At 36.7% G+C, this 12440-nt stretch overlaps 1 protein-coding gene across 1 annotated transcript in view; it reads left to right on the top strand.

The window, feature by feature from the left end:
• LOC136872690 (USP6 N-terminal-like protein) overlaps window positions 1-12440 on the top strand; it is a 258189-nt gene that overhangs the window by 81736 nt on the left and 164013 nt on the right. The window contains exon 3 of the mRNA XM_067146511.2: window positions 10039-10267. Within this exon, the coding sequence (XP_067002612.1) occupies window positions 10039-10267 (229 nt within the window). The remainder of the gene's footprint in view (window positions 1-10038; window positions 10268-12440) is intronic.

The raw sequence follows: 12440 nt of genomic DNA, 5'->3' as shown, positions 1-12440 counted from the left end.
TAGGCATCCTCCAGCCATAGTACCAATATAAATGATCCGTTATTGAACATTATAAATTTTCCAGGAAATTATTTCCATTTATATTGGTATTATAAATTTACTCATTTGGGACAAATATTTCAGGTTCCCTATGGGAATCAACATCTATATCATCCTCCAGCCATCTCGTAGTCCTGTATTATCACACTCAGAGTGTAGAGACGGCAACTTTGTACAACATAGCCGGCAATGCGCAGTTTTGTCTGAGTGGCGTCATTCTCTCATTGTGCTTCGTCCGCGACAGTCTGAGTTGTGTTTCGCTCGCTAGTGAAGAGATTTTTGTCTTCATAAGCGTTCTGTATGTGAGTGACGTACTGTGTTAATTTTTTTATTGCACTTACATCTATCAACTTGCTACGACGTGGCTGCAAGAACAATCCAGATACATTCTGCTATGTATGTTGAAGTTCCGTGCCCATGAGACAGTGGCGCAATATAATCGAGTTTATGAGAAAGGCCTACTATGCCTACTTTGGCTTGAAACTTGGAGACCAAGACAAGCCGTGAGCACCACATAAGGCTTGTAGAACCTGTATATGCGGCATTGGGTGAATGGTAAGCAAACTGCGTTGCCATTAGGTGTTCCAATGGTGTGGCGAGAACCCCCAGACCACTTTACTCTCTGCTACTTCTGTTCTGTGAATGTGAAGGGATTTAACAGCAGCAACAAAGATATCATTGTATATCCAAGCAATATTCGATCTGCAGTTTTACCCGTTCCTCATGGCCCTGATACACCAGTACCACAGCATCCAGAACATTTACAGGATTGTCCCTCTTCTGAATCTGATGCAGAAATGGGGGGCACTAACTCTGTTATTTCTCCCATGAATGTGTTGAAAAAGATCAGAGACTTTCAAGCAAAGTGCATTAAATGACTTCGTTCGAGATCTTGGCCTTACAAAGGAATCTGCCGAGTTACTCGGATCTATACTTCGTGAAAGGAACGTGTTGGCACCAGGGGTGACATACTATTGGTACAGACATCGCGAACAAGAATTTACACCCTTCTTTTCTGAAGAGGTAGCCTTGGTTTACTGCATCAACATTCCAGAGGTTATCTTAAAACTAGGAGCACCATAGTATGATCCTATTGACTGGAAACTTTTCATTGACGCCTCCAAACGTAGTTTGAAGTGCGCCCTTCTTCACAATGAAAACAAACTTGCATCCATTCCCATTGCTCATTCAGTTATTATGCAAGAAACATATGGAAATCTCGAAATGCTGTTGTGTAAACTGAAGTACCAGGAACACAAGTGGCAAATGTGTGCCCGAAATATAAAAGATCACTATGTAAACTTCATGCAATGATCGGAAAGTTTGAATTCGCAGGTCAGTGTATTCAGTCATGAGTACACACGAGCGTCTTTAAACACATCTTTACTACAATAGAACATGACTTAATAATGTTACGTACAGCAAAACAAGGCATCCTAATGAACATTTTAGAAACAGTCTACATAGAAATAGACCGAAAGCAAAATCCTAATTGTAACATGAATGAAATTAAAAAACATAAACAAACATACTACTAGAAGACACCTTAAAAATAGCTTCACAAAAAAGCATACACAGAAAAATACACCAAAGAAGATAACAAACTCCCTGCAAAACATAAGTTATCCCTATCCTTACTACTCCCTCCACCCCCCTTCCATGCTTTTAACCAGTCAGCTGTTCGGCACAAGCAGTCAACCACCAGCTACACAAGTGACAACACATTCTAAAGGGACCAGCGGGGAAGTAAGTATTTAACATTTTCTAACATCACCGTGCAGTAACAACATACAGGTAATTTCTTCACATTAAACTAAATCTTTTCCTCCTTTCTTTTCTAGACTCCTTAATAACAACAATAACATCAAATCACAATGGCTGGCAAGTAAATACTTCCATATTATTCATCAAATATAGTTGAGAGAAGTTTCCCTAGCTATACTTATGAGTTCCCCTTCTTACCACTAATATCAGAATATACCACTACACACAAGGAAGATTTTAGCTGCAAACCACTAAATTAAGGTTAAAAAGTTGTCATCTAACTAAAAGAAGAAGAGGTGGTGGTGGTGGTGGTGGTAGTATTTTATTTTACGAAATACTTGTTCTCGTGAAGAGGCTGCCTTGCAACAAAGTATACTTTTACATGTATTTTTAGAAGAGAAATAGATGTTGAAGGTAACCTAATTGTAACAGTGATTTCTTAGAATTATCAGTGAGCCCCTTAAGGCTATGATGGCAATCTCCTGTAACGTTGTAACTGGCAGAGACATTAGCGGCAAAAGCAGGAATCGTTCCCCTTGCTCCAATCATTAGACCTACTATGTCGATTTCCTCTATCTGGTATTTCTCCCTGTAGTAAGGAATTGTTGGTAAGTAAATATTCCTTTTCTCTAGGTTAACATCTGAGGGCTGCGAATTGTGGGGTCGATGATGTAACCTTTCTTCTTATTCTTGAAAGCAATGATGTCAATCCTTCTGTGGCTTCCGTCCATGAGGACAAGATCCCAAAACATGTGCAAGAGTTTGTCTCCTTGAGGCAGCACCTACAAAGGGAATCGTTCTCAGATCTTCCTGGTACCGATCTAACTGCTGAAATGTTTGCTGTCATCTTAATTGCTTCACGCCATTCACTACATGATAAGCCTTGATGGTCTCGAATCCAGGAGTTGGCAGGAGTATATTCGTTGTACAAACATACACCTCTTCCGTTCTGCTGCAAGTTACTCCACTCACTGAATGCCCTTTCTCTCAGTACTCTTCTCACTTTCCTGGCATCTGTTATTTCTAGGCGTGGATGTAGCAAATTGTCAGATGGAGGGACATTGAGGGATTGTAGTGAGAGAGTTATTTCTTCTTTCAGCTTTCTTGTAGCACGGATGTATTCGTCACCTGAGCTTAATAGTACCTTACAGATGTTAATGTGCTGAAGATGAGCTTCCCAAGTGGCACAGAAGAGTCCCAACCCCTTACATTTTTTCTCAGTGTAGACCATTCCATTAGGAATCTCTGCAGATATTTGAAGAATTTCCTTAAGAGCGCTTCAAATTAGTATGTCTGTATCATCAAGGAACTTTTTCGGAATCTTCTCTGGCTTGATAGTTTGGAAAGGGTATATGAGAGATGGGCATATAGCTGTGTTTATTACTTTAAATTTCTGGTCAGCCTGTAATAGTGGAGAAGAAACCAATTTCTCCATTTTATTCTGTAATTTTTTAAGCTCCTGTGTAGGTTGAAAAATTATTTCATTTGAAAAGTTAACTCCCAGATGGCGGATTGTTTCCCCACGTCGCAAACTCGATATATCATAGCTCTTAAATTCAGCTGGGTCTTCGATTAACTTCCCGCGTTCGATGCAGATTGCCGTAGATTTCATTGGGTTGATATAAAGCCCTATTTCATGAAATCTCCTTGCGACTATTTTGGAGAGCTCAAGTGCTGCTGTTCGACTATTTCCTATGACAACCAAGTCATCAGCGAAACCCATAATTGTTAAACGTGGAAGATGTGGTACTAAAGAAAATCCATAGTGACTTGTGAGAGAGTCTTCAGTTAGTTCGTTTAAAATATGATCTGTCGCTAGATTGTAGAGACAGGGAGAAAGAGGTGAGCCCTGCATAACACCCCTTTTTAGGCTTAAGGTGGCTGTCTTTCCAGTTACAGTTTGTATTTTTGTAGTGTTTCCTGTCTGGAGATTAACTATCAGTTCCTTTAATTTCTCAGGTATTCCTAATGACCTCAAGGTCTCATGTAAACGAAGGTGCCCAATGTTGTCAAACGCCTTTCTGACGTCTAGAAAAATCACTGTTAGATCAGTTTTGTTCTGTTTTGCGGAATTTAAAACCGAATCGAGTGTAGAAGTATCGATATGTGTACCGGCTGAAGATATAAATCCCTGTTGTTGTGGATTAAAAGCAACGTATTCTCTCAGGCGTTTATCAAGAGCTCACTCAATTACTCTCCTAACAACAGAAAATATTGTGATTGGTCTCCAGTTTGCAATGTCATCAGGGGCACCTCCCTTGTGTATAAGAACGGTTCTTGCCTTTCTAAAACACGGTGGTACCTGTCCTGTTTGAAGCATACGAGTGGCTATTGTGGCAATTATCTTGGAAGCGATGTCACTTTTAATAGCTCTAACGATGACGTAATCGGGTCCAGGTGAAGTGTCCACCGCAATTCTACTTGTTGCAAGCTTTATTTCATCTTTAGATATAACATCATTAAACGTGTCATTGTAAACCGTTTGTGTAGCTTCACTCACTTTTGGGGGATAATTTTCTCTCACTGAATTATTTTCATGTCCTAATATTTCATGGAAATAGCCATATACATGTTGAGAATTAATCAGACATCTTTAATTGTTTTCATGAAGGACAGTTCTAACTGCTTTTCTACATTGATTGTGGAACTGAAATTGAGTTAACTGATATAAATACTTACTTCGTCTTTTTTCTCTATCCCTATTAGCGGACCTTTGCGGATTTGAACTTTGTTTATATCCTTTTTCCGTATTAACATACGATTTCTTTTTACATGCCTCGTAAAATTTCCTTGCTGGGTGTTTAGGCCCAGGCAAAAAATCAATTGCAGTGGACAGAAACTTTAGAAAGTCTTCTACAAATAAGAAAAATTCAGAATTATTGATGTCACCTTGTAGCTTTTCCCTCCATAACACCATTTGCTCTTGGTAGTACGAGTTATGTGTGTTTTGTTGTTTTATTTCTTTTCTAGATTCATGCCCTTGTTCTGCAGATGTTCCTAAATTTATTTCAGTACTTACTTGGTGGTTCGATTCCCCAGCTATCTGTCTATTCACTAGCCGTGTTCGGTGCTCATTCGGATGTGCTTTTGAGATATGAATATTGACCCCCCGAGTGGACTTAAACAGTTGCCCGCAGTGCTTACACACAGGCTGAAAGGAATTACTTTTGTCATAAGCTGAAACATTACTTCTGTTTGAATCATCCATCTCAATGCATGATGTGTCAGCAGAGGTTTATAAACTTCGGTTAACCTTACTTACGTGATCACCAGCTGATCATTCAAGTGCTATGGTAACTAAGCACTATAAGTAAATAAACAAATATGGCTTCCCAGACTGAAGATGTATACACATTCATTTTGAAAAGATTATATCAAAAAATATACTGACAAAAACACAGATAACATAGTATCGTATAAAAATCAATATAAATAACCACAATCACAATCCTATTATGCTGAAGAATACATCACTTAAAAGATTAATCCTATAAAGACCACATGCAATATCCTTGGCTAATACATTCTCCATGGTCATAGTGTGACACCATTTTTTTTTTTTTAATTTTAAAAATGTTGACATGTTATTTTAGGTAACTTCCATTTTCTTTTTTAGATATAAACTATCTCTGTAGCTGAAGATGTTCCATATAGAGGAACAAAACATGTACTAAATATGTGTTTGTTCTTGATATAAACAAAATAATAAATGTATTGAAAAGGTGGAAAATATCTCTATTACAATTGATTTAACGTCAATACGGATTCTTGACAATGAAATTTATAAAATGAGTTGTTTCTGCATGCTTATAGGATTTCACACACTCCCCAAATATGAAATTATTATACTGATAAGTGTAGTTTCCACATAGAATGATAGCCCGATATCAAGTGTGTATGCAAATAATATAAACTCCATTTTGCCAGAAATAGTGACGTGCTGTTTCTGCAATACCCGATTCAAATATAGATGCAGCAGTTTCAAGCTTAGATGAAGTTGGAGTTTAGGAGAAGGAATCGAAGAAGAATGATAATGAAGCACCATAATAATAATAATAATAATAATAATAATAATAATAATAATAATAATAATAATAATATGCCTTAGCTACCATGAGTGGGCATTTTAATTTGGTGCCATTTAGGCTGCTTGCACAACAATTTTGATGTTTCATTTTACTTTGTCAGATTGCAGAATGAACTAGATCTATATTGGGGAAAATGTAGCTGTATTTTGTCAAAGTCCAAATATGTCACCAAAGATATTTTACATGCTGGCATCGTTCAGCACAGAGTATCGAATATACTTTTCTTCGCTCTTCAAAAATCCTGAGTATCTCAGCCATCAATTTATGAAATCACTTTTCTACCTTGACAATACTTCACATTTTATTATATTACCTCCCGTGCAAGTTTCAAGAGTTAAATTGCTCCCTTATTCAGCGGTGCAAAACAGGGAGTAGTTGAGCTCTCGAAACATGTACGGGAGGTAATAAAATGTAAAGTATTGACAAGGCGGAAAAGTATTTTCATAAATTGAATGTAAGTCAGTACGGGCAAAATTGAACCATCACGGATAAAATAATCAATATCTCTGCCATGTTTTTACCTGAGATCTTGGGAGCCATAGGCTGACACTAGGGAACTAATTTAACATTTATTTTTATGCAAATACATTACTTCAGTGTGCTTGGAAGAACTAAATGATTGGGGTAAACTTTGCATGTCAAAACACTATCCTTTTCTTCCCCCTCACTTGCAGTATTTGTCAGTGTAGATCCACAAACAAAAACATTTTCTGCCGAAACACACTGGAAGTAGCTTTTTTATTTTTTATTTTTTAGTCGTGAAAACTGTAGTTTACAGCCACAGTACAATAAACACTCTTGAGGCTGATGACCTAGATGTTAGGCCACTTTAAACAACAAGCATGAAACGCTATTGATACAAATAGATGAGACAATCTGATGCAGATAACAAACAAACCTTCTCAACTTTTGGTCCAGAGACCATTATTCACTGATAGTTTATATATATAAGAGAAAAGAGAGCTTTTGCAACTGCATGAAATTCTCTTGGTTAATAGGGGAATTACAACTTATATACACTAATCAATTCACTTTGGATATGGGACTGTGGAACCCCCAAAAGAACACAGATTCTAAATGTTATGATTGCGGCCATACAGCATGGATGGGACTGGAACCCAAGACCTATAAATATGCACGGCACGCTCACCACACCATGAACCAATGAACAAAACAATGAAAGAAAACACGCAAGCAACAAATCAATATACAGAGATCACTGCACTCAAATCAAATCCACATATTTACCTGAAAAAAAAAAAAAAAATCATCTGGGGCATAAGCACATGGGTTCTGAACCCGTGTACTCGTGGTCTTGTAACTGGTCAGCTGGCCTTAGTCCATGGGCTGATCAAACAACTCTTTGAATACCGATATCTGTTCTAATTAATCAAGAAGCGGTCTGGGGTCTCGGTACAGCTCAGTATGGAAAAATGTAGTTTCTTTTGATTTTAAACATCTGCTTATATCTTACTGATAATAAAAAAATTTGTTTTCTGCTTTATTGATAAGTATACAATAGATTCAGAACTTCATGATACATACTCTGGGAATGAATTTTTTGTAATCAATTCTACGTGCCAAATTTGTTAATTCTTCATGAAATACTACAGATTAAATTTCCTCCTTATTGTCTACAGAATCAAGTATGTCTCTTGTCTCGACAATATTCAATTTGTATTGTTTAAATCCTAATTAAGTGTGAACAGTCATATCACATAACAGATAATATCTAATGTGGTGTATTTTACTGTGGAACAGCAGTAGAGTGTCAGTCTCTGGGCCCCAATATTGTGGCGGTAGGGCTAGTCAGATAATAATAATAATAATAATAATAATAATAATAATAATAATAATAATAATAATAATAATAATAATTATATAATTTCGAATTCCATTTTACTGTAAGCCTACTAGATGACAGAGTAAACCAAATCTCTCTTGGGCATCTATGACTAAATTTTAATTAATTTTGTCGGGTAAACCCCAAATGTGTCAACAGAGGTCTTTTACATGCCGATATTGTATGATATGAAGTGTTAAATGGACTTTTTTTACACCCTTCAAAAATCCGACTACTTCTGCTGGGTTTGAACTCCCTATTTGGGATTCAGAGATTGACACACTACCACTGATCCATGGAGGTAGTTGCTAGTCAGATTTTTGATGGGCAGAGAAAAGTCCATTCAACACTTCCTGTCTTATGTTGTTAGCGTGCAGAAGATCTATGCCGACACATTTGCTGTTTACCTGACAAAATTAAGAACTCAGCCATAGGGTGCCCAAATTTAAGCCTGGTTTCTTGCCATCTGTTAATGGAAAATGAGCATCTAAATTGAGAAGCAGGCAGCCTAAATTATGTTAATCATAATATGTGAACATAATGGCTGAGGCCACATAAGTTTTATTCCTGTAAAATTGTATATATCCAGTGACTGCAAATTGCAACTTTTATATCTCTTGATAGTGAGGCAAAGAACATTACAACTAAGTAATGTGTTCTTTTAAAGACCTTTAAAACAATCTTTTGTGTGCAAAAGAACATCACATTACATACATCAACTCACAGCATTTTATACAAGGCCTCAATCAGTGGCAAAATTTAGTATTTTTTAAATTGTAATTTTTAAATTTGTATTTTTCGGGCCAAAACATGTTGTAACTTGGAATCCTGCACACTAACATCAAAGGATTGTAATTGGATTCAAGCCTGTGAAATGAAATTTCTTAGAATTGCCCTCCAATAGACACGACTTGATCGTGAAAAATGATGAGATCCGATCTAACCTAGGTCTAAATGAATCAATGGAGGAAAGACTTAGGTCATCTAGACTTAAATGGTTTGTGCATGTTAAACGAATGAATAGCACAAGGTTACCATCTGCTTATTTGGAAAAGAGAATAACAGGTAGAAAACCAGCTGGAAGACCAAGAAGAAGTTGGATGGACCAACTGAGGGAAGACTTGGAGAGAAGAGGATGGAATTGGGAATCTGTCATGGACAACAAAATCTTTTTGAATAGGCAACTTTGGAAGATGCTCGTTTTCAAACACCTTACCCAGCTCGCTGGAAGAGCAAACCGATGATGATGATGATGATGATGATGATGATGATGATGATGATAAGTGTAAGAAGTATTGAACAGATGGAACAAAATATTTTATTTTGTCAAGGAATAAAAACTGATGCAAAGAACATTTAATGAGATTCACATCACAACAATTACGAAATTATAAATTGTGAGGTATTACCTGAAATAAAGTACAAACACAATGATAGCAGACCAAATCATCTGACGATAATTTTAACGTTTGAATATGTTTTGATAGGTAAATACCACCCTGATATGACCTTCACTGTTGGCAAGACTTTTCAGTATACAGCACATCCCTTTTAGTGCTAGGCTCCAGGATTTTTTCCACAATCAGCCTCTTTATCAAACAGAAAAAGAGTTATTCTGATTAGTTTTTTTGATCAGCAACTTCTGGGGCTTATTGGCAGTTACAATTTTTGGGCTTTTGTTAGTATATACTGCGTGTGGTAAAGAAATGGTTTAGATTTTCAACAAGACAAGACTGAGCATTCTCTTTTTAGCATTTTGTAAGTTTTTAAAGTTTGTATGTATTTATGCATTAGTTACAAAAGCTCTTCTTTGACAATGAATTTCTTCTTTCATGAGTGTGTTTTGGTTCTTGTTAATTTTAAAGCTGCTCTGTTGTATCTTTACATAGAAATCTTTGTTGAATAAAGATAATTTCATGGAGATTGTGAAGATATTGCTCTATGAAAACCTGAGAAATTAGTATATTTGGAAGTATTTAAAAATAGTCATAGTGGATAGATTCGTTGTGTTATTAGTCCTACTTTTAATTGTTTTTGAGTTGAAGAAAAGATAGCAATCTGTTCTACAGTAGAACATAGATTGGACTATGGCTATGGATTTGGTAAATTTTAAAAAATCTTCTTCTTGTAATGTTTATGGGTAATTATGCAATTAGATAGCCATGCTAAGCTGTTGTAATGTACTATGTTTAATTCAGTATCATGATTCTGTACTAGCAATTTACCTAACACCTCTGTTTTGTAACTTGTATGATAGCCTTTTTTTTTTTTTTTAACTCATAAAATTCTTGCATATATTTCCAGCGACAAGCGCTTGCCCTCGAAGGTGGATTCTGAAAAGCGTCAGATTCAAGTGGAAATGGAACGAGTTAAGAAATGGCTCAAGATGTTACACAACTGGGAGGCCTCTGTTACAACAGAAAAGATGCGACGACGGCTGTACAAAGGCCTTCCAGATTCAGTACGTGGCCAGGTATGGCGACAGCTGCTCAAGTTGGACGTAGTCAAAGAAGAGCAGAAAGGAAAGTACCAGGTAATGTAGAGTTTGAGTGTCTCTCTCTTTTTTGTGATACCTATATTTTTCTTCAAATTTTCTCCTCACAAACCTCACATGAAATATACCAACAGTGACTTCAGTAGTTGCGCACGGATCTGAAATGAACTCTCTGCATATTTTCCCATTCGAAGTCGAGTGCACCGGAGAGATGTGGTCTTTCCATTACTCTTTAGTGTTGTTGTCAATGAAGTATGAGAAAGGCATTTGTCAGCCAATGTGAAGTTCAGTTCACTGAGAACAAATTTGTAGCTAATCTCGTGTTTGCCAACAACTGCACAATATGCGCTGGCTATTGACATCTTGTACTACATTTCCCATCCGCACAGTCTTGTGGCCTCAAAATCAATACAAAGAAGACCAAAGGAATGACAGCTGATGGATCACAAGTCATTGTCTTATTTGCCAGGAAACTGGATAGAACGGATTCAGTGTTCTCCCCAGAAATTTTTGTCAGCCGGGTGGGAGAATACTACTTCAAAAATGAATGATAAAATTTCAATCTATTCCCTTTAGGCATTAACAATAATATCAGAGAGGTAAACATTAACTGCAAAATTGAACTATTTCACTGTTATAACGAACAAGACAAAATAAGATATTTCTTTTTCTACCATTACAAAATTGAAATTTACTTTTAGCATGACACTTTATATGTTTATTCTTCCTTTCTTCTATGAGGTCCAGTTGTCTGCAGCTCTTACATAATTGAATTCTGTTGAGTCTGTTCCCTCTAGTGTGAAATCAGAATCAAATTGTTGAGTGTGGTCTGCTTCGTATGATTCCTCAAACAGATTTTAACTCTCTTCAAAGCCGAAAATCCCCTTTCACATTCAGCTGTGCTCACAGGTGTGGACAGTCCAATAGCAGCTAGTCTTGCTAAATTTGGAAAAGATTCCTTAAGCTCGCATGTTGTTGCAGACTTCATAATTATTTGTTCAGGTCTTAACCTGATGTAGGGCTCTCCTTGGAACATTTTTGATGCAACAGACCATTCCAGTTTAGTGCTCTTGTAATTTTGACTGGAGGGCTTCCCATTTTAGAGTGGAGATCAAGAAGCAGCTTGGAAGCTTCATTCTGATCTTGACTTTTTGCATTAATCACTCTTAAAAAGCAGGAAAAAATGGGCATATCTGGGAATCTGTGTTGTAGATGTTGGATAACAGTATCTATGTTCTCGTAAAAAATTGTTGTCTTGAAGGTCACAACATCAACATCTGAATAAGTGATATGGAAGTCTGACCATTCACCTGTAAGATGGTGATTGAAACTTTGAAAATGATTTCCTGGAATGTCTTTCAATTATAAAACGCTGAGTTTTGTGGCTTCTAAGATTGGCTAAATTTCTGTTAAGTCAATATCTTGCATTTGCCAAGGTCTAGACAATGTGCACAGAAGAGGTAAGATATCTGAAACCATCATAATTGCAGCTAAGAAATTGTATGACTTTATGCACTTGCTTAAGCCTTCAGCTGTAATGTCATTCCATACCTGCCAAGTATTCCGGTTTTTCCATAAAATGTGCAGATTTTGAGTGTGTTTTACGGTTGTATGGGTGAACGTTATTGTACGGATTTTGAATATCCACGCTTGGCTTCGCTTTCTGCGGTCAAATCGGATTTGACTTTCGATAGTAGCTGGTAATACGAGATGCAGTGTTTGAAATTCGACCGGTAAATTTATCGATAATCACATTATCGATTATCACCTTGCTTTTGTCACCTGTTCGACCTTAACTGCTACTTCATTCAATGAGATGTTCCCAAATAAGTATCAGGCTACGATTTTGAAGAAAAGAAATCCGTGAAAAGTAGCAGGCTTTGAATTTATATAAAACAACTTTAGTAACTGCATCGTACTTCGTAGCAGCTGACATTGTTTGTTTGTGTGCATGTGTAGCATTGGCAGTAGTTCTGAAACTCATAGAATTGTGTGACGAATTTCTAAGCGATTTACTATTTTTAGCGGTGTTCATAATGAGTTACTAAGAAATTATATCAGTCTTTTTGTGAGTCATATTCTGCTTAATTTCCTTGTTTTATACGATCACGGAAAGTGTTTCCAGTGTTAGTGAAAACGGATGAACACTCATCAAGATGTAACTTCATGTATTTAATTTCAGGGTTGATCATAACATATACAGTAAAAAAAC

The sequence above is a fragment of the Anabrus simplex genome, chromosome 4 (genome assembly GCF_040414725.1).
Source record: "Anabrus simplex isolate iqAnaSimp1 chromosome 4, ASM4041472v1, whole genome shotgun sequence".
Lineage (NCBI taxonomy): Eukaryota > Metazoa > Arthropoda > Insecta > Orthoptera > Tettigoniidae > Anabrus > Anabrus simplex.
Note: the sequence above shows the minus strand (reverse complement) of the source record. Positions and strands in the feature narration are given on the sequence as shown.